Source organism: Hyalella azteca, unplaced genomic scaffold, assembly GCF_000764305.2.
Source record: "Hyalella azteca isolate HAZT.00-mixed unplaced genomic scaffold, Hazt_2.0.2 contig261, whole genome shotgun sequence".
In the NCBI taxonomy this organism is placed as follows: Eukaryota; Metazoa; Arthropoda; class Malacostraca; order Amphipoda; family Hyalellidae; genus Hyalella; species Hyalella azteca.
The window spans coordinates 38,934-62,400 of record NW_025930616.1 but is presented as its reverse complement, the minus strand read 5'-3'; the positions used below and the strand labels follow the sequence as shown (position 1 = coordinate 62,400).

The window sequence follows — 23,467 nt, the reverse complement described above, 5'->3', positions numbered from 1 at the left end:
TATGATTGGTGGATACTTTCAAAGCTCGCTATGTGAACGTAAGTACTTACGCTCTATTTTCTTGTCTATGATTGGTGATTTTGCTTGAAAGGCCGTCAATGATTGGCGGATGAACTCACGATCTCTTAACTTTTTTGAAAGTATACGCCCTGGATCTTATCAAATTAGATGATAGAGCTTTACCTTAGCACTGGGTGCGAGTTGTCTCCCAGTCAGCTGCGTTCACTCCAGATGGTCCCCAGGGTTCAGGTAAGTTGAATCACAGGGCACGCCTGAGAAAGACAAGTCTGAGACATTGTCGGTGCGATATTATTACGTTATTCTGAGTGTATGTAATGTGCCGAATCCGATTGCCATCTTTATTGACTAATCTTTCTGCAGAAACTGCTTTCCGGCGTTGTACATGGAATCATTGCCTAGCCATTGCATTTGTACATTGCCTCAAAAGAAATGCCTAGCAAATTACGGACCAGGCAATAAGTCCAGCAGCTATCTCAATCAATCGTCAGTTATGGAAAGATCGGGTTCCAGAGGCCGGATCCCTTGTGAATCAAGACACGAAAAGTACAAGAATCGGCAACAGGCCATGGGCCTATTTCTTCATTGCCGACACTTCTATTCTATTCTATTCTATTCTATTGTCTTTAGTGCCTCGGCTGTGGGACTCTTGCATTAACCGGAGCCCTTAATTATTCGCTTTTCTCTGCAGTTTGGTGATGAACTCAGCGTCTACTATAAAGGCCGTTCGTTGAAGGTGTTATTTTAACGCAATGCAACGCATTATTCTTGTAAATGACAATAAAATCCCTACATTGACTTTGACGCACAGTTTATTATGATCTTTCTATATGTTTGGTGGAGTTCACAATTGCTTAAGCGGGTCTTTTCCACAGACGATAAATTTAAAGTATTTAAGTGACGAAATGGTTATGGAGTCTAGACACATTATGATGAATTGTATATTTTTCAGGTATTGCGGATTACGGCGTCTTCAAAATCAATGATCTTACATGTACGGATTGATATCAATTAGCGCACACTCCAGTCAATTAAGTGTAGGCCGCTCTGTACGAAGTGGACTGCGCGTGTATGACTGAGTCCAACTAGTGATGACTATGAGTGTTCGAAATAGAGCCTTGAGAGAAGATCACTTCACAACTATTCAGAATTTTTTGAACAATATGTATAAATTATTATTCGGTCTCGAAAACTCGGGTAACCAAATAAGAGTCTATCAACATTTTGTTCATTTCAGTGTTTTAGTATTGTAGTTAAATATTTTTTAATACAGGCTATGGTTCCTCACCGAACAACTGTTCACAAAGCGTGAATAGTTGTGTTGTGGAAGAAGATTTGCAAGATAAAGTTAAAATACATGAATTTCAGTCGAGTGCCCACTTTATTTTTACATTAGATCGTGTACACATCAGTTTCAAAATAGATATGTAGTACAAAGATTATGGATAATAGAAGTCTATGAGATAAAACAAGATCACCATCACAGAACAGTCTACGCAACAACGTCTTCTAATTTTAATGCTTATTTACTACGTCAATACACAAGTACGTCCGTATAAATAGTTCCAAGGAGACAAGTTATTAAACAAGAACCAGGAACGTTCGCGGGATTGTTTCAAAAGAGAGTTTCACAGTCATTCCGTAACCGCACAAAGAAAACATAAATGAATCATAAATAGTTTCTAAATTATTATACAGTCGTTCCTGAAATTTTTAGTTTGGTAGACACATGTTTACTAGTGCTTCAGCTATTTAGCTACATCGCGCTGAAAGTCAAGATGAACATCACCAATGAGATGGAAGTCTCAATTATTGACAGTTTTTTTGATAAAAAAAATCGGTCACCCACAAGTGGCNATGGAAGTCTCAATTATTGACAGTTTTTTTGGATAAAAAAAACGGTCACCCACAAGTGGCGGAAAGTCGCAGTTATTGTCCAGCCCTCTGAAGCTGGCTCGAAAGAAGCAGCGTTATCATTTCAAAGAGACGAAGTGACAAGGAGGGACAGGTGAAAAGCAACAGAAACTAAGACACTCGAACAAGAGGTCGCTTACACGGGACGTCGGCCGCCCGCACGAGAGAGACAGAGAAGGGAAATGTAAGGAATCCTACCTACATAATAACTAAATGTAAGGAATCCTACCTACATCATAACTCTTAACCCCACAACTGAGACCTACAGTCAGACACCGCGAGCTCAACGGTGGGGCGCTCAGGAACAATCACCCTAGGAGCGCGAAATCCCATAGGACTTCTGACGAGCACAGACACGCGTCAGAAGTTTCTGCAATAAATAAGTAACAAGAAATGCAATTTTTGAATTGGGTTTAAGACTTGTGGTAGCAGAAGCACCTCAGAGCCTGATCTCAGTTAATTAAGGAAGAAGTACAATGTTTCATTTATTCACTCTTCATAAGAACAGCAGAAAATGTAAATAAGGCAAACAAATTCTTTTTCACGTGAAATACCATTATACCAGAACGATTCCAAAAGTTTTACATTTGCATGTAGTATTTTTTAATGAAAAACTCGATCTATCCCTTTTTCTTCTGCTCATTTCTTACTGTTAAGCAACCACATGCAAAATGAATAGTCGACATCAATGATTTCCACACAAAATACAGGTTTCCGAGGTTGGTATCGGTGTTTGATGAAGTTTTTTTCTTGAAACAAAAAGTTCAATGGGCTTTCTGAAGTTCATGGAGCTTAATGTCTTGCAAGGTCAGTAGGCCCTGCATGCTCGGCTAAGAGTGACTAGCAAAACTCACGTCGGTTTTCTTCGGAAACAAAGAACTAATGAAGAACTTCGAACAAGGAAGCTTGCGCTAACATCCGGAAATTCGAGTCGATCGTTCAGTGAATTGATTCTATCATCTTGGAATGTTCGGGTAATGAGTAGGCACCTGAATGGTATAGGGATATACAGATCAATATTTGTTTGCTGAAAATGGAAGCAAAACGGCTAATTCTTTATTTAGAATTATTCTTCCCAAATGTTTGTTGTCAATTTAAAGTATTCAATTCTCCGTTTATTTTGAAAGCATACGTGCGTCTGATTAGTTGTCATTTCGTAGTGGCTGAGTGACTAAAATGCAACGTGGTTCTTGATTGATCGGTTTCTTACTACAGAATTTGGTAAATGTTACAACTTCTGAATGTGTTTTATCAGATTTATAATTTTTTTACTTGCCTCCACCATTAGCAGCTCAAGTTGCTGAAATTTTTTTGTACATTTAGCTTAACTCAACTATTTGATTTTGATGGGTTCGTTTATGGTACTTCACAATCAAGTAATGAATTTCATATTTATTCTTCAGCTCATTGTTAACACAGCTTATTGTTAACACATGAGTTGCGCTACTGCGGCGTCATGCAGCAAAATAGAGCAAATTATATTGTGATTTAATTTAAATTTTAATACAGGGAATTGCATTCCTTCTTGAAATGAATTTGTTTTATTTGAAAAGATTTACGTTTGTGGGATGAAATTTGTAGACTTAATTAATTCATTATATTTACTTCTGATTTTTTTTAAAGGAATTCTAGAGCCACTCCAGCAGTAAAAGTCTCTTCTGGAAATTTCGTTTGTCACCACGAGTTGCCATATTTTGACGGCAACAAATTTACATCAAAATTTTCTGACTGGTAGGAGTATTTAATGTGTCCGTAGCTTTAACGTATGTTTAAGAACGCTTCTGAGGACTTATATATCCTTACAAATATATACCTATAAGTAATTTAAGTTGGAATGCACGTAAAACATGATTGTGCTCTAAAATTGTATCTATTTCAAGTCAGTAGTAAATTCTCTCTACTGAGATATTGTTGTCTTGTGAATCAGGTTTCCATTTTTAGGACAAAATTATTCTTCTTGGCAGTTAATTGGTTTGAATGGAATGTTCAATTGCCAATTTCTCGGGAGAAAAAATCAAACTATCTCGCCATTCTGAGCGTGGTTCAGGATTGCTTTGATTGGATTCAAGAATATTCGGTGTTCTGCAATTATTGTAATTTTACTGATTAATATCGCATTTTGTCCTAAATTCAATTATTGAGCAAGTCACCTGTCCACTTACGAACATTTTATTTTCCTTGAAGCGTGTTTGGAATTTTGTAGCTATTGGCTTAATTTTTGTAGGTAAATTAATTGAAGAAATCATTTACTTAGAAAATCATCCGAGGTTTTAAATTGTTGAATTGAGAAACGTTGGTTACTTGTACCTGTACTACAGATGTTAATTGTTGTACCGATAATGCTTCTTTATTTTGATTATGTATATAATTCCGCTTATGGCTTGTTATCTCTTAGCTCTGTCACTTTCATGAGTTTACATCTGAGTTAACTGATGCTCAGACGCTCTGCTGCTTATTGAGATTTTTTTCATGCGTCTGTGCTTGACAGGCAGATTTAAATTGTCGAGTTCGTCAAACCATTTTTGAATGTGACATTGATTTGAAAATGATCGTTGGTCGGTTGACTTATTTCAAGTTCAATGTTTTGAGAGGCTTTCTCGAGCTTCTCGGAAGGTTTTGTCGAGTCGTTCTTGGAAAATATATTCACAGTTAACGTCAGATCGCGCAATTTGCTAGTATATTTGCGGGAAGATGGAAGTAATGATTTTTTTGGTCGATTTTCTTGACAAGGAGCGGACGGTTAATTTGTTTAGTGGGGCTGTACCACTCTGCTGGCTATATCAACAACGAGCTATTCTTAATCAGGATTTAACGAATATTATTTTTTTGTTCACCAGGAGTGTCAAGGATTCTCTAAAATTCCAAGTTTATTCCTATGACGGTGGGTTTGAACATATTGAACTGATGTATGTTCATAGCAACCGTCCGAAATTGGAGAATAATGTCAAAGAAACAGCCACAAACTTGTCATTGTATAGAAAAAGCAGAGCCTTTTCTTTATTGCTACAGTACATAATGTCTACGTCACGTTTCTACGGTACATAGCAAGTCAGTTTGTAAGAAGTCATTTTTATAGCGTTTACGTTATCTTATTATCGTGACGGTATGTATTTTTCAGTGCTGCCAGGTAAAAACGAAATCGTGCACCGAAGTTGCATGATTAGAACTGTTCTCTTCCCCTATGACAACGTTTTGTTATTCTTTCCGAGGGAACTGGTTGCGATATTTTTTCCGAGGTAATTTGTTGCGATATTTCTTCCTTAATCCATTCCTTCCAGGTTCTTTTTCGTATATTTGCATTTTTCCAATTAACACAGTTTGCGAATATAATGGAACCGTCATGTATTTCCAGGATGGGGTTGTAATATATGTATAGAGTAATATTTGATTTACGGGTTGACCCGATCATTGAAAGGTTCGTCTTTTGCAATTGCAGTGAGCTGAATTTCGCCGCCTCGGTGTCACATTACGAGTAAAAATGACTTCTGAAACTAATTGCTTGCACATCTGTGATCTGAAGAACCGTATCCACGTTACGCTTTTCGCCCTCATGTATCTCATCCATCGAATAACTTTTTGATGTGACTTCAATCTGGAAATTCGACGATGCATCATCATAAGCATTCCTGTCTGGAGGGCAAAGGGAATTTCGACCAGCGAACCGAGCCCCCGTACCTTCCTCGCTGTCAACATGGCTGTGTGTGTCTGACCCCGCCAGATGAAGGTGATAGATCGCGGAGATCTTCTGAAAAGTATTTCCCGCCTCCAGAAACGAACAGCCAGAATGTTTCAACAAAGCTGCGCCCCGCGGAGCAGCTAAGACCCATGCCAGAAAAGCCATCCAACGAGCGAACAGATTTGACTGGGTAAACCGAGCGCGGTCACCATCATTTCAATTACCGAACGAAGTCTCAACTGACGGGTTTTCATAAGAAAACGATCCAAGCATCTGGAGAAACGTAAGCACGCTCCAACGAGAGATAAATCAAGTGGATTCCTTACAATATACAAGTGGAAGAAATCGAAGATACAGTTCATGATGACCAGCTTCATGGGACGCATACTAACGGAATTACGCAGGTAGAGCCAAAACCTGTACAGCAGTAGATTTTTGGGCGGTAAAATCCTGAAAGACAATAGAGTTCACACTCGACTACAAACGAGAGCGAATAAGATCGATCAACCAAGTCGTCGGGACGCAAAACTGTAACGTTTGCCGACAGCACTGTCTAGAGTCCTTCCTTTGACCGCCGTATCAGGGAGTCGGGGTCAATAAGTAGAGCAGCTTCACACCCGCACTTGAGGTCTCAATCTCAACCAGATCGATCTTCAGGTAAATCACTTTCGTCAATGATTTCTATGCATCGGAGATAATTGGAGCGAAGGAAAATGATGTTACTCTCCAGCCAGCCTCGAGGAAACTTTGGTCGAGCCATAGCGAAAGTGGCCGAGGAAACACGTTAATTGGTTGCTGGAAAGTCTTCTGGATCAGTCAAGACTAAAACTAGAGAGTCCTCAAACGCCACTAAAATTTTTTACAATCCTTTTGACGCCACTAAAATTTTTTCTCAAAGCAGCGCGCACCGGTCGAAATCATCGTAAGGTACAGACAGAACTTGCGTCGAGCTAGACGAAACGAATTTTTATTCCTACCAGACCTAAAAGCTCTGAGGCTAGTAGGCCTGCTTCAGAAATTGATCTCGATGGCTTTCTTGTGCCACTCGCGTTGAAGAATGGAGATTGCGGGTACGTCCTGGCGGAGAAAATGTGTGTGCACCTGTCCGGTCGCATGCAGTGCGCTTGTGCCATGGCAGTGTCAGGAGAAGCAACATCGTATCCTTCCGTTAACAGCTTGACTAAGAGGAGCAGCGGCCGCAGTATCGGCAGATGTTGCGCCGGAAGTTGCATGTGTCACGTGCTGATGGGCACTGAACAGCACGAGATGCTTCTGCGAACACTCGAGTTGCACGGCCTGATAATTAACAATGGAAATGGAAAAAATGTCCATATTATGTAAACAATATAAACAATATGTAACAATATGTAATAATTTTATGTAAACAATATAAAATGTCCATATCTTGTTAGTAAATTTTATACCCTTATTATTTTGTTCACTATAAATTAACATAGCGAATCTGAAGTTCATAAAATTTCCGAATTTTCTTTCATGCCATTGAGATAGAATAGAATAGAATAGAAGTGTCGGCACTGAAGAATCTGCTCATTAGGAGTTCAACGGCTATGCAAACCTTTCAACTGAATATCGGTTAAGCTTGTTAAGGTCTGGAGAGGCAACTGTATTCGTATTGTCATCAAATAACCTTTCTTGACATCAATTAAGAGCAAGTCTTGCAGATAACGGCCCCCATGATTACTCTCTTCGACGTCGCTGGAGTAATTTGGCTACTTATGGCCTTAGATGAAGGGGAGGGGACTTGTTGAGTGCACAGTCAAGTGATAGTTAGGTTTTCGGAAATCTGCGTCTTTGGGTCATTTATTTACGAATTTAGTTTATAGTCTGAATTGAATTAACCACAGCTCCAAGAAGAGAAGTGGCATCGGCTTTTCAGTAGCTCAGCGCGAGATCGGAATGCCAATTTTGCGACAAGATGGACCCCAGCTTTTAATGTAGCTAACATTCAAGTCAAAGGCATCACCAAAACTGAATTCAAGATCGATCTTGCATTAAAATGCGCAGTTAAAAATCTAATAACTGTTCCAAGTCGATAGAATTGAATTTGTGCTCCATTTATCATCAGTAAAATAAATGAGTAGAGTTTCGTTTATCATAAAATTCGAATTTCCTGATAAAATTAACCAAATATACTATGGCAGTTTCCGATTTCTTCTAGAGACACGATTTTTTTTTTCAATACAAGTTTTTACAACCTAATTATAACATCGTAAACAACGATGGATGAATTTATTTTCGACGACTTCGTTCGCTCACGCTCGCCATTGCCAAACTTGGGAATTAAAGTCGAAAAGATCGCAGAGCAAATGTCGGTGCCTCCGTTGCCGGAGCCAGCAGAGGCGTTGCCAAAGTCAAAGGATGCGTCACCAGCACCAGAGGATGCGTTGCCAGCACCAGAGGATGTGTTGCCAGCACCAGAGGATGCGTTGCCAGCATCAGAGGATGCGTTGCCACCACCAGAGGATGCGTTGCCAGCACCAGAGGATGTGTTGCCAGCACCAGAGGATGTGTCGCCAGCACCAGAGGACGCGTCGCCAGCACCAGAGGACGCGTCACCAGCACCAGAGGATGCGTTGCCAGCACCAGAGGATGCGTCACCAGCACCAGAGGATACGTTGCCAGCACTAGAGGATGTGTCGCCAGCACCAGAGGATGCGTTGCCAGCACCAGAGGATGCGTCACCAGCACCAGAGGATGCGTTGCCAGCACCAGAGGACGTGTCACCAGCAAAAGAGGATGCGTCGCCAGCACCAGAGGATGCGTCACCAGCAAAAGAGGATGCGTCGCCGGCGTCTGAGCCTGGGAATGCGTCACCGGAGGCAGACGAAATGACGCCAGATGAAGCGTTGCAGGCGCCAGACGTTATTACGAAAACTAAAATATTTAAAGGATGCACGAATATTATGGGCGAACCATTGGACGATTGTCAAGACACGATTAAAGAGTTTCAAAAAGGAGCGATAAATGATACGTCAGTTACTCAACTGGAAATTTGCCGAGATTCTGTTGCTAATCCCCTAGTAAGGAAGACCAGCCTACCTTCTTTGAACGCTCTGACCGAGGCATCATACGTTCCTGTCTACAGCGTAGAGAACGAAACCAACGACTGGCATCAGCAGAGTGACGAGTTCTCAGCTTTTGTTACAGTAACGCAATGTGAGTCTGAGCCATGTTCTCCCAAGGCATTACGCCCTATTAAAAAAACGGCCTCCAATCCGAACTTGTTTCAAATTACCAGCACCGGTGAAGATGAGATGAAATCGGACGCGTCAAATAGTTCTTTGCCTCGCTTTCTTACCGATAGCTTTACACATCGACTCCACATAGAAGGGGTTTCAACGAAGGAAATAGCTCTCACACCAAAAAATGAGGCTCATGAATACATTGAGTTGGATGACAAAGGTCCTAACAACTTAACGTCATTTAATAGCACGAAAAAATCAATTGAAGATGAGCATAAGGCGACAGAAACAATCACAAGTCCGACCTGGGTAACGTTTTCATCAATTGACAGTGTATCGGACGATCAGCAGCAAGATCTAGCCCATGACCCCAAAACGTATGATTTTCAAGAATTTCAAGAGTATTTTACGAGTTTCTTTGAAAACTGTCTCAATAATTCAGAAGAAGAAAAAGCCTTTAATGAAATTCTACGAAGCCGCGAAACTGTTCCAAAAGTAGAAGCGAATGTGCAATTCCGCATCTCTAGCTCCAGCTCGACCGATAGTAAGTGCTCTGAAATGGTCTCCATTACTGGAGATCCCAGCTTGGTGGTTTCGACAAGACATGGTGGTCCACTGCTTGACAAATTGCCAGATAATTCAAACGTGCTCCAAAGAAATAAGTTGCGAAGTAATGGCAGTTCTATCTACTTTCCTACCTTGGGAGTTTACATGACTACTAGTAGCCCGATTTCTTCCGCAGATTACGAAGCTGATGAGGATTTCAAATGGTGCTTGGACTCTCGACGGGCCTCTGATTGCCCAGACAACCCTGAAAGCAAACGACAACCCAAAGTCGAAGCTCATGCTCCAAAAGAATCAAATTTATCAATTGTTCAAATTTCAGATCCCGAAAATGAGGTAAAGACGAGAAATATTACACAAGCCTCGTCAGATTTTGCCGTAAAATCGACCACAAGCAAAGTTCTCACTGCTTCGACAGTCCCAAACGAAGAATTGATTAAACGAATCAGTTCTCCAAGTGAACCAAATACGCCTGAAGAAATCTACGCTACCACTAGATTCGCTGATATTCTCATCTCATCCCATGACATGATATCCGGAAATTTTGCCCATGACCCTAATAGTGATTCTGAAACTAAAGAGACGCATATAAAACAACCGTCGTATCCAGGGATAGAATTAACCCAGTCTGATCGACGTGTGAATGAGAAGACGACAACAACGCGGTCATCAAACGATGTGGTGAATTTTGAAAAAGATGAAGACGTTGTTAGTTTCTCGCAAAAAGATTGCTCTTTTATGTCTCCTTTCTCTTACTGCCTGCTTTCTGAAGTATTTGACTCGTCAGAAACACACCTGCCACCCTGCGTCTCAAGATCAGAAAATGCACCACTTCGAAAAGAAACGAACGAATTGACGACTTCAGGCAGTTTAACGGACCAAGCGGGGGCTGTTCCGACTCGAATGGCACTTCCTACGATTCGATTGAATGCACACACATTCGAAGGCTATGCACCAGATTACGATTACAGAATGGAAGAAGAATCGAGTTCAGACGGTGCCAGAATTAACGGGTGTAACGAAGATAAGTTTGTCAAAAATAGCGAAATGAACCGGACCGAGACGATGGCTGAGGCGGCACTTGCTGAGGAGAATTCAGTTCAAGCGCATTCAGTTCCGGTGAATGCTGCCATCTGGACGTCAGATGACATCGAAAACTTCCTGATAAATAATAATTTTGAAGAAAATATGCGGCTTGGTTTCATATCATCCGAAGACATAGACATTTATGAATGGAAACGAACAACTGGTAAGCTAACGAGACCATTTAGAACCAGTGCATTCATGGGTTTTATTTAATTTAAAGAGATATAGTGAATTACATCTTGATGCAAGTCTGATCCAATTTTGTCTACAATTGGAGTCAGTCTGGTCGAGGGTAATTATCGGTGCAAGTAACGTAAAATAATGCGGAATTATTTCAATTTCGTCCTTGATTCAATCGAATTTGCTTGCATCACTTATAAATATCCCAACGACGAATCGTCCGAAGATAAAAAAAAAATAAATTAATACTTCTTAATCTTGAATATTATCTGCCTGAGCTTATTGGTATTCCATAGGCTAGGTTAGGTAGGTGTATTCCAATGATTTGTATACAAATAATTTTCCGGTGATTATTGAAACTAGTTAATATCAATTGATATGGTAGTAGTGACCTCGAGCTTTCGAATGGATCAGTAAGCGGTTAATAGGGCTGATAAATACGTCAATCCTATACATGAAATAGATGAAAATTCTGTAGACGTGTATTCACTATCCAAGCGACTGTCGTTTGGAAAGCGAATACAGGATATGTCATCCCTTTTTTTTAAACCCGGAACATCAGATGCTGCTACAGTGTAGTCTTGCCTTGCCCGTTTTGGTCACTTGGGTTTCATCCACGTTTGTGGGAATTTGGTTTTCCTCTCATGATTCAACTTGTCTGATGCTGGAGCTGGCCTCCGAAACGCTTCAAATGGAGATATAGTGAATTTACTTGGAGTATTCTTTACTTTTGAGTTCTTGGTGAAGTTGTGATTCAAGCATATTAATGAGACCAATGCTAATAAGCTTATGCTTAAAAGTTCACAAAGTGGTGCAAGTTTAACTTACGTTTTCTCAAAATAAAGTCATTTCTTGTTTTGCGAATGTTTTACTCATACAAAGTATGACCTCTAAGGCTCTAGTTGATCAAGCAAAATAAATGTATTCATATTAAAAAAATCATCAATTATTTAATAGAAATCAATTGAAATCAAGCCCCAATTATTTGATTGAAAGCATTTTTATGAAAGTTGTTGGAAGAAGTTCTTAACATCAATGGTGGCATTTGCTGGTTATATAGCATAGGAAAAAATATAAATTTTCTACGAAGAAAAGAATCACATTTGTTTAGTCATCGTTCCGTAAGTGGTATAGGGAATTTCTTTTCATCGTTAAAATGAGTCGTTTAAACGACTACCTTAAGTAATAAGATAATTATTATGTAGTTAAACTTAGGTGAACACCAATTCATTTAAATTGACATTCTATCAATATTCCGATATGGCTCACGAGTATTGCTAACGCCCCGCGCCGCCAGGCATTTAGTAGAATGGTATCAATTATGGGATCCAATTATGGTATAAAATGCAATTATGAAGTTCAACTTAAGTGAACACCATTTAATTTGAAATGATCTATCAATATTCCGGCATGGCTCTCCAGTATTGCTAACGCCCCCAGGCATGTCCCCCATCTGCGACACGGACTGGACGCGCGCCACGCTCAGGAGGAACAAGGCCTTCTTCAGGGACGAGTCCAGGGGCTCCTTCCCGCTGCCCGACGTGGGGCGGGCCACGCCTGACGTCAACCGTGCAGGGCAGGGCGCCGTTAGTGCCACATGTGACCAACCGAGGTAAGCTTAGAACTTCACTGTGATAAAAAAAATATAACTCGGTACTCACTGCAGTGAGTGACAGAGAGCGCAATTTCTCGTCGACGAAAACTTGAGGTCACGGACGGACGGACAGACAGACAGACAGACGGACATGGCGAGCACAGTAGTGCATTTTTTCCATAAATGAGAAAATGCGCTTAAAAGTGTCGTCGGTTTCGATGGAAATTGTTTCTAAATGAGGAAAAAGTTACATTTTAGGTCGAGGAAGAAATCGTTTTGAATTCTGAAGAAGTTTCCCTGTTTTTGGATCCACGTTGATCAAGGTTTATGCATGTGGGCTGAAATGTTTGAGGGTGAAGTAATCTTACTCTGGTCGGCGTTTTCATTCCCAAGCTGAAACCAGGAATTACTACGAATTAACTTATGATTAAAAATGAATGATATATTGAATATCTCTCAATATTCTCACATAGCACGCTATTAAACATTTGCAAGACATTCTTCAATTTGTCTTACTTCAATCAAGTGTTCATGTGTAACGAGGATGTATTTTCTTCTAAAAATTAAGTAGTACTCAAAATCTGCGAAACAGAAATACATTCCATGTGAATATATGACTCGATAACGAAGTTTAATCAGAACAAATATAAATCCTCAAATTATAACAGAATGTTTGTTGAAATGAAGGATTTTATATAAAAGTAATAAATTAGAAGCCTATATACAGCTGGTGTGTGCGCAGTGTTGCACAAGTCACTGCTAGTGGCTTCACATTTAATAAAGAACATTGTCCTGACATCCGATATATATGGTTTTCAGATGCGGTTATAGTGTTGCCACTGGTCACCAAACAGTCCATCATCACAACAACTGTTTCTATGTTTTAATAAAATGAAAAAAATATATAACTCAGTACTCACTGCAGTGAGTGACAGAGAGCGCATTTTTTCGTCGACGAAAACGTGAAGTCACAGACGGACAGACAGACGGACGAGCGGACATGACGAGCACAATTGTGCATTTTTTCCATGAATGAGAAAATGCGCTAAGAAGGAAAAAAGTTTCAATTATCGATTAACAGAAAGTATCTCATGATCAGAGCGTCTCAACGTCAAGGCAAGACTCCACCGGTGCGACCTGCTCGATCGAAGCAGAGGAAGACCAAGCAGACGACGACGTCAGGAGAGACGATACACGTCATGGAGATCGAGTGCACCAGCGACCACGGCGGCGACTTCGCTGACAGCGACTCAGCTGCCGAAGACGTGTTGCAAGACGTGTTGCGGCCTCCACCGCAGCCCAAAATGGGTTAGTGAGTGTGATTGTCTGCACATCCCCTCTCAACTCATTCGTATTGACATGAATTTGACGAGCTATTAATAACAAAGGCAATATCAAGCCCAAGTGTTATGAGTTTGAAAATTGCCTCCATGATGGTTAATATTCCGTCAATGTCAAAAATTACCTTTATATTAAAATTCTGCCTTAATTTCGGAAGATGTAATTCAAATTGAAACATTACCTTATATCATTTCTGGCTATGATGTAGACTACTCTATTGTAAACAGTGCGTATGAGTCGCTTATCATTGTGAGACCAGGTAAAATTACAAGTCAGGTTACAAGTAAGTTAGGAAGCCTGACCTCAAATGTGGTCAGCTAAAGAATTTTATTGCATAATCCCACTGTAATAGCGGTGATGTGTCCTAAGTTATTATGACATTGTTTTCTAAAACATATAATGCATTTAACCCTATATCTGTGGCATCTCCACCAGCTTCCAAACGACCGTCGTCCAAACTCACGGGTCATCTCGCCTTCAGAGGATTCAAGCTCTGTAAAGTATGATACCGGCCTTGTGTTCTTAGCATTAAATAAAAACAAGTAGTTCACTATAGAATAACTGCATCATAATCATGAGATTTGTCGTATTGGATCAATGATTTTGCGTACGGTTTTTCGTTGAACTTTTCATGCGCCAATGCTGAAAAAAAAAAGAAAACCCTGAAAAGTCCCATCGGCTTGAATCACGAAGAAGCAGCGTTCGTGATTTGTTACGAGCAAAAATATTGACAAGCAATGTAATCAACCAGCAACAATATTCTCAATAATATGTAATACGCTCAATAATATTTGTACGTAAATAATTAGAGCAAACGCGCAATAAAATCCCTGCGTGTACCCTGCGAGTCCTGCGTGATTGATATTATTCAAATTACTCAATGAAGTCAATCTTACTTTGTTTAACATAACATTTCCGTTATCTTGTTTTTTTAATAAATGTAAGGTTATATATCTTTCTTATACTTATGCTAAATTAATGGGGGAAAATTAATATGATTGTGTTCTTTAATATTTTACGCAGTCTGACTGCAATGAAATTTTAAAATATATTTTAAATTCCTAATCTATCCTTAAAGCTCTTAGTTATGAAATTAAACAATTATAATCGAACATTAGTTTTTATCAATCAATAAATGAACCAGAATATAAGATTCTCATTAAAATGTCTCCCAGCAAACTGTAGGGCTCAAGCTCCATGTCCTGATGCTCTTTTGATCTCTAATTAAAGGATAATAATTAAATTGATTGCTACTACCACGTCTTGTCCTAGGGAGCCGAGGGCGGATCTAAACCAACCGTTGCCTCGGATGTTGGCCTCTCCAAGCCCCAACGTGAGTAATATTGCTAAAAACTCAACAATTAATGACAATGGAACTTGGAATTGATGACAAATTGATTATGACAATAGAATTGTTTATGTTTAACGCATTTTGGTTATGGGGTCTATTGTTATATTTAAATTTTAACATTACTGCAAAGTAATGTAACTACGTACTCGTTGATGAATTGCTGCGTAAAATTTTTAATTTTTTGTTTTGCAAAAATTATTATTTTTTTGTTTCGGGATAATTATTATTTTTTTTGCTATTTGTTCACCGTTTTACTCGGATAAAAAATCAAGACTTGAACTGTTATACAACATGCACATTTCAATTTTAATTATGTAGCGAACTCCAATCAATTGCATCGGCACTAAACTGAGACCTGTGATGGTCAAATCAATTGGAATCAATTGAAAGATATGGTTCCAAGTAAGCCAAAATTTCAGATAATAAAATTGCACGACATGATAGAATCAATAAAACTGCTGACCTCTTGCGACGGTTTATGCTTGAAATTATTTAGTCTAGCCCCATAGCCTGAGATCATTTGTTAAGAGAGAGTTGGAAAGTCTCAGGAAAATTTTCCATGAACGTGTATTGTGTTAATGAATTATATTATTTTTCCAGCTGCAAACTGCAAATCAGTTTTCTGAACAAACACAACGATAATCACTATGAATGGTCTCAGTATATTGAAATTCATTTAAATGCCGTAGACCCTTAATTCATTGCCAGCCATCGTCGCTCAGAGGCATGTGGAGCATCGCATATCCGCGAGATGACCTTACATGTCCCTGACCTCGCAGCCAAAGGTCTATTTTGCAGCAATGATTGCCACTCCTCGACTACTGCAGCAACTCTGTCAGCGAATAGACTTAAATCTGAAGCTGTTTTAGAGTTGTCACGTGGACTTGATGAACGAAAGATTTCGTGCGTTCATCATCAAGATTTCTTTCGTTCATCATGGTGAACGAAAGATTTCGTGCGTCGAATTCAAGTGTTTCAAGATTAAAATACAGAATTACGCGCATTTCAGAGAGAACTACGAAGAAATATACGCGTGGAAAATATTTCGAGAGCCATGATTCGTACCGTTAACCCTGCAAGATCGCGTCCTAATTTTTATATTCATAAAAATCTTCATTTCAATAGCTAATTGACTCAATATGTTTTTGCTTCATGATTATTAATTATAATTTCTACAGCCGACAAACAGTAAACAAATAGCCACTTGAAATAATTGTTCATAGAAATGTTAGCAATCCTATTTGTAAGTAAAAATGTTATCAGCCAAATATTTCAATTTTTAAGACTTTAAATTACAGCAAGCAAAATATTTTATAGACATACGAAAATTCCACAAGGCCTGCCACTGAGAACTCTGAGACTGAATTTAATTGACAGAAATTTCTTCCTCATTTTCATCCTCTGTATGTCAACACACCAGAACTTTGTATTGAAACTTTACGGCCATTGATACGAAACATTTAGCAGGTGAAATAATCGTATTCTGTAGATGGAAATAATCATATTCTGCAGACTGAAATAATCATATTCTGCAGACTGAAATAATCATATTCTGCAGATGGAAATTAAAGCAGATAAATAAGTAATTGGACGCACTTATGAGAGAAGCTTACAAATCACCGCAATTCGAGTAAAAGATAAGCGAGGTTTTGTGTGTTCTTCCTTTAGAAAGTGCAACATTCGAATAAGTTTGTGTACCGGATGAAGAATGTTAGCAATATATTTGAAGCATAGACAACACTTGCTCCCCAAAAGGGTGGTTCAAATCGCTACTATTGCTTTGCACAGAAGTAAAATGAGAATTATTACTGCCTATTGATACCGCGGGAATTATTTTAGACGTGGCTTACCATCAATAATGACTTCATAATATGAAAGAAAGATACGATGATTAAAGATACAACAATTAAAGATATAATAATTAAAGACACAATAACTAAAGATACAATAATTAAAGACACAATAATTAAAAATACAATAACCAAAGATACATTAATTAAAGACACAATAATTAAAAATATAATAATTAAATATACAATAATTAAAGACACACTAATTAAAGATACAACAATTAAAGGTATAATGATTAAAGAAACAATAATTAATGACACAATAATTAAATATAAAATATTAAAGCGATATGAATAATTCGATGGACGATGACGGTGAAGTTCTGGGCAGGCGTAGCGGGGGGGCCGTGCGTGCCGTACAGTGGCCCCTACAGACGCCTCGCTCGACTGCTGAATAAAGTCAGTATATCATGAATGGTTTTGAAAATTTTAATAATTCATTACATTAATTCATTTATGAAGTAATGTGAATGTTTACTTTCTGAAAGTGGTATGAAAGTGGTAGTTGTGACAGACACCATCGAGCCAACCGACTGAATTGAAGTTTGTTTGTAATATATTGGAGGAGATCAAATTCAACAATTTGATCTCAATTGCTGCAATTTGTTGCAGAAAAAAAGTGATGTGGCTGTACGAAAGGTTCTATTTTATAGTCGTATTTTGATCGACAAAGTTGGTTTCTATTTAACAAATGAAATAAACTGCAAAAAAAAAAAATAGACAGAAACTTTAATTCTGTAGCCAGTAAATATATATAAAACTATCTTATTCAGCATGAAAACTTATCCCATAAACTACATCATAAAATTTGAAGTTGAACATTTTCACAAAGGACCCTGAGAAGAAGCGTCGCAAGGCTCGCGCCACCACGAGCGATCAGAACCAAGACGTCCCTCCCTACGCGCTGTTCCTGAGACGGCGGCCGGTGAGTACCTACACTGTTGGAAAAAATATAACTCAGTACTCACTGCAGTGAGTGTCTGCCTCGTCTGAGTCCAAGTGTGGGGTTGGCGACTGCTTGTCTTTGACTTTGTGTGTTCAGCTTTTGCTGCATCATGATCAGAGGCTTGTTTTCGTTATATTGTATATTCAGTATATATTATTATTTGTTGTTATATTAGCAGTTATCAGGCGTTATCACGACGTTTTAAATATTATTATACTTGCCGTTAGCAGGCAATTTTAAAATATGGACAACCAGTAAACTGGCCGCGTATTATACTGATGTGAAGCCGCAGAACTCGACAGTGTCGGGTTCAGGCGCTGAGACCTCCATGCCCTCACACGCCTCAGCTTCCTGTAACGCCTCACTTGGCTTTTGATGAACTGCTCTTTCATTACTTTGATGGCAGCCAAGGCAATCTGGGCCTTGACAAGTTAACGCAAAACAAGCGAAAACAAGTTAACGAATTTTTTACAAGGCTGACATTCCACTGAGCGATATTTTTCTTCGTTTGAAAGATCTATCTATCCAAATATGAATGCGTTCAAAAACAGACTAGATAACGCAATGAAAAAATATATGTTCAGACATGAAATGCCTAGCACCTTATCGAACTCGGTGGAAGTCTAGTAGCTACTTCAAACTATCGCCAGTCATGAAAAGATCCGGTCAAATGACACGATTTTAGATCTTCTATGAACAAGGCACGAAAAGGAAAAGAATCGGCGACAGGCCGCATCAGGCCTACACTTCAGCGCCGAGATCAATATGTTATGTTATGTTATTTGGTTTCAGAAGCCTTTTGATGACCTGCGATGAAGTAAAATGAAGCGAATATAATAGTCAAGCAGACAATGTTCCAGAACGTACTTAAAGGACGCCGTATATATCTTCCATTGTTTCACTTGAATTCATCAACTTAGGAGCCTAATTTGCGAACCGGATTTTGTTTTAAATTCTACAATTAATCTGGTGTTTTAGAGAATATGCATTTCAGACTTATAAAATGATTCATTTATTTTGCATTTATGTTCCTAAAGCCCTCCTTTTATTTTCATAATGATCATGAATAACAAACTCCTACTCGTATACCATCCAACTTGTCATGCAATAAGCTGAATTAAAATCAGCTCCAACGAAATGTAGGATTTGAATTGAAACTGGTTTTCCGTTGAAATAAAACCGTGCACTTTACTCATTTTCCGCAGTCCAAACATGCGCCTATTGATTAGAGTTGTCAAAATTTCGCTGTCATTTTCTATCATTTATGAGATCAAGACTGTTATCCATTGAGTTATTTAGAGAATTACCATCAGCCTACAATCGAAAGGACGCTTTCCACGTAAGCTATCGGCGATTTATCCTATAATAAATCAGTTCTTAACCTCATCCTTCATTGCAATCATGCTGGTGAAACAATTGGGTGGTTTGGCGGCAAGAAAACAACTGCACACCTTCAACATCGTTACTGCCACGATGCTGCAGGACAGCAATTTGATATGTATATAATAACGCGTTGTAATCTACTAAATGCACACAGCATTTACCTCTCGTATCACAAAACTGGGACGTGAGAAAATTATTCCATTGAATGCACAGTCATTCAATTCAGATTTTAGAAGAGGTTGAACATGACTTCGTAAAAATCAAGACTTATATTGTTGAACCCTGAAAGCATGAATAGAATATGTTCAAACAATGCTACGTTATTCGAGTATTGCTCATTTTATGATGGTAACTAAAAATATAACCCTCGAATAGCACTTAGACTACCTATATCTCATGTTTGCTGTGCATTTTACAATGTTCATATAAGTGAAAAAGAGTCAAAATATTAGATATAACTTGTAACTGCGCAGAAATGTCTCTCTTTGGGTATTAATTTTTGCTAAACTTTTCCGATTCTCGGAAGCTCAAAGAATGTTGTGTTCGGTGCATGCTGCTGCTTCCTTGTAAGTGTCTAACGATACGGCTCATCGACTTGAGACGTTGTTCCAGAGATTGATGGATGGTCAACTTCTGTGAAAGAAATTGATTCAGGCGACTTGCTTTTGAGGTTACTGTGTTCAGATGCAAAATACATGAGGCATAGAAATAAGGATTGTGTTTGGCTGTAACTCTTAGTTTCAAAGTTCACTGATGCATTTTATCCGGACGAGTGGAAAGCATCAGCACAGGCGTACCGTTCAACCTCGAACTGCGACGTCACCAAGGTATGATTTGAGGGCCGTTGAGTGGAAACTACGATCTGAAGTCATCTGTGATCACGCGTGCGAACCATCTAATCTGACCAGTAATTGATGGAAGTGAGGTCTCACGAGTGACGACAGCAAACTCTAATCACACATTTTGTTGTTGCGATTGATTACCTTGATTGAATTTCGATCTGTGTAAACAGGAAGCTTGATTTTTAACTTACGCATATCGTCACAGCGACTACTCCTATTTTGATTTTCCCCGAAGTTAAGCGAGTATGACAAAATTCCCGCTGACCGCGACGCTAAGATGTACCTACGAATGTCAACGAACCTGAAACTCGTACAAGTTTTGTTCTCACGTGTGAAGCAGTCATCTTTCAGCTGACGAACATTGTTCCTGAGCATGGAGCAGTTATCTTTCAACTGATGAACATTGTTCATGAGCGTGAAGCAGTTATCTTTTAACTGATGAACATTGTTCATGAGCGTGAAGCAGTTATCTCTTGACTAATGAACATTGTTTCTGCGCGTGAAGCAGTATCTCTTAACTGATTAATATTGTTCATTAGCGTGGTAGCAGTTATCTCTTTAACTGATGAACATTGTTCCTGCGCGTGAAGAAGTTATCTCTTAACTGATGAACATTGTTCCTGAGCATGGAGCAGTTATCTCTTGACTGATGAATATTGTTCATGAGCGTGGTAGCAGTTATCTCTTAACTGATGAACATTGTTCCTGAGCATGGAGCAGTTATCTCTAACTGATGAACATTGTTCCTGAGCCTGGAGCAGTTATCTCTTAACTGATGAACATTGTTCATGAGCGTGGTAGCAGTTATCTCTTGACTGATGAATATTGTTCTCAATCTTGCAACTAAATCTTCATGCTGATACGACATTTTTATTTATTTTTTGTCAGGCTTTAGAGTGAATTTGGTATAGCTTTTTTTAAACTATATCGGAACGAACTTCTCTTCAGGTAGATTAGTTTTAAACTCTCAGTAGAGTTCCTAAAAAATCAGAATAAATAAGAACTATTAAGATTTTTTTATTTCGAAATAAATCAAAATATGACAACCTTCGACACATTTTCAAATGGGTCAGCATAAAAATTATTGCTATGAAAACCCTATAAAAACATAACTAAATTATTACCCGAGACTTTAAAAAGCAAATAAAATGGCCATTAAATACAAGTTTCGATCACACAAGCTTTTAATCCAAACATTTACAATTTTTAGCAGATTACAAGTGAAGCCGTTGTTAAGGCAAAGTTTTCGTTTACAATTAATATGCGGTGATTGCAAGATCCTCAAATCCGACGCACCAAAGAGGAACGTAAGCTCCTAAAATCGTTCCTCGACTATGTTACGTTGCACTGTTCGGCGTGATGGTGCACAGCCGAGTATAAATGATGCATTTTCTTACCGTTTTCATTGCTTTTAAATTATTGGTTAATTAGTGATTTGAATAAACTCGTGTTTAAGGCATTCTTGAACAGATCTACAAAGTTTTCAAATACTTATTTGTTTCATTTATGTTGGAATTAACGTCTTTAGTTTCCACTGTTATGGTACGCATTTAACGCAGAGCTTAAATTTTAAAATCACTCACTCCCCAAATTTTTTACCTCCCGCAAGATAGTGAATACTGGACTGATATTCATGTACACTATATTGGCACTTCATTAACGATTATAATCTTTTTGGCATTCAATTTGAAAGTAATATTTCTCAAAAGATACATAATACAAGACGCATTCATTTCTGATCCTGATCGTTGCCAAGTAGAGACGTGGTCATGGGCCCGAACATCTGAGGGATCCGATTGCTCTAATTGCTGTTTCAAGAGTTCGTTTACTGGCCTGACGACGAGTCAATATCTTTCATAGGATCAGTCTGAAGTGAAGAGCTGAGTGCCTTCGGAAGGCTAAGTGAGGCAATTCTGAACTAGTTTTGAGTTCTTGAAAATTAGGTTAACACGGCAGGAAGGTGGCTTGTTACAGTAGGCAACAGCTGATGACGTATATTTAGAAAACTGCATTTAAAGTTAAGACCCACAATATTTATTAAAACTAATTTACCTTTCCTACCTGTAATTCAAGGAGCAGAACAACATATGCCTATCAGTTTGTTTGTTGCATGTCACTAAGTTGTGTGAATAACTTTATTTAGTTTGCAATTTATAACATATTCACAACATTTTACACGTTCACTATCTAGCTTATGCTAGAGTCAGATGGTCCTACTTAGATGACACTTATCACCAAGTTTCTTGAAAATCACTAGTTATATTATTGATAAGTCATCAATTATTGATATAAATGATTAACTGATTATTCGTGGCTTGTACACATGAAGCCCTGATACATATTTTTCATGTAGTACTGATATATACTAAATATATTGGAACTTGTAAGCGTTACTGAAATATTAAAATCAAAATCACTAAATTTGTAACCCAGCTCGCACGAGTGACTAAATTTATTGACTCAAAAAGTTAAAATCTAATTTTTTATTTTGTTTAGTAAATTTAGGGAGTGACTGAATGAAGAGAAATGATTCTGTCATGGGGTTGCTAAAACAATGAATTGGATTCTCATTGAGAATATTTCTAATAAATTTTCGGCATCAGGAAATCTGCTGCTTATTGAGATAATAGTCGACTACTAGTGTCCTGTACATTATTTATGCATGAGCGTTAATCTTGTTCGAAGAAAATCTATAGTTCGTGACTTGTACAAATGTAAACAATGTTATCAGTGAACGCCGTAAACAATGTTATCAGTGAACGTCGTGAACGAGGTTATATTTTAGCGAACGTCGTAAACACTGTTATAAGCGACTGTAGGAAATACTGTTATTAGCGAACGTCGTAAACATTGTTATAAGCGACTGTAGGAAATACAGTTATCAACGACTGTATTAAATACAGTTATCGGCGACTGTAGTAAATAATGTTATCAGCGACTGTATTAANAGCAGGAAGCATAGGAGTTCAAAATTTTTATTAGCCATGGGTGATGCTTGATGCATTGCGGGAGTTAATTGAGAACAACATCGTGAAATTAAAACTTAAATGGTGAGACTGGAATTAGAATCGAATACGAGCTCTTCTCAGGAAAAACAAGATCGATGTATGCATTATCTTATTTACAATGACTCTTCGTATATGTAGCAATTCCCAATCGCCCAAAAATGCCTTCTTCAATAATTTTTAGCGTACTCAACGCCATAGAATTAATTGTAAATGTTTATTTTAATCAAAGTCTTCTTAAATTTTGTTTGAGATCAACTGGATCACGCGGCAAATTCCTTTATAAATTAATTTTTGTTTGTTTTCGTTCTTGCGTCCAGGGTCGAGGTCCTTGCCTTAGCATGTAGCTCTGTTGTGTGCAGTGGAGGTCGCTGGTCTGTATGTGGCTGGTGACCTGAACCTTCCATGGCCTCAATTCAAACCACGTGGAAATCTGGAACTCAATCTCGCCTTATTTTTACCCTACACAACCAAACTCAGGTGACCTGAAAAAGAAGAACCGTATTGTGACTTG

The 23,467-nt window shown here is 38.5% G+C and overlaps 2 protein-coding genes across 2 annotated transcripts; one reads left to right on the top strand and one right to left on the bottom strand.

The window, feature by feature from the left end:
* Positions 1–222: 222 nt before the first annotated feature.
* Positions 223–8,943, bottom strand: LOC108665705 (keratin, type I cytoskeletal 9-like). The gene is made up of 3 exons (XM_018152497.1): positions 8,928–8,943; positions 7,886–8,428; positions 223–287 (listed from the first exon to the last, which is right to left on the bottom strand). The coding sequence occupies exons 1-3, from the start codon at positions 8,941–8,943 to the stop codon at positions 223–225; spliced, it is 624 nt and encodes a 207-aa protein (XP_018007986.1).
* Positions 8,944–9,522: 579 nt separating this feature from the next.
* Positions 9,523–16,123, top strand: LOC125179545. The gene is made up of 6 exons (XM_047885616.1): positions 9,523–10,624; positions 12,082–12,253; positions 13,335–13,543; positions 14,012–14,076; positions 14,849–14,909; positions 15,528–16,123. The coding sequence occupies exons 1-6, from the start codon at positions 9,523–9,525 to the stop codon at positions 15,551–15,553; spliced, it is 1,635 nt and encodes a 544-aa protein (XP_047741572.1). The 3' UTR covers positions 15,554–16,123.
* The last annotated feature ends 7,344 nt before the right edge of the window (positions 16,124–23,467 follow it).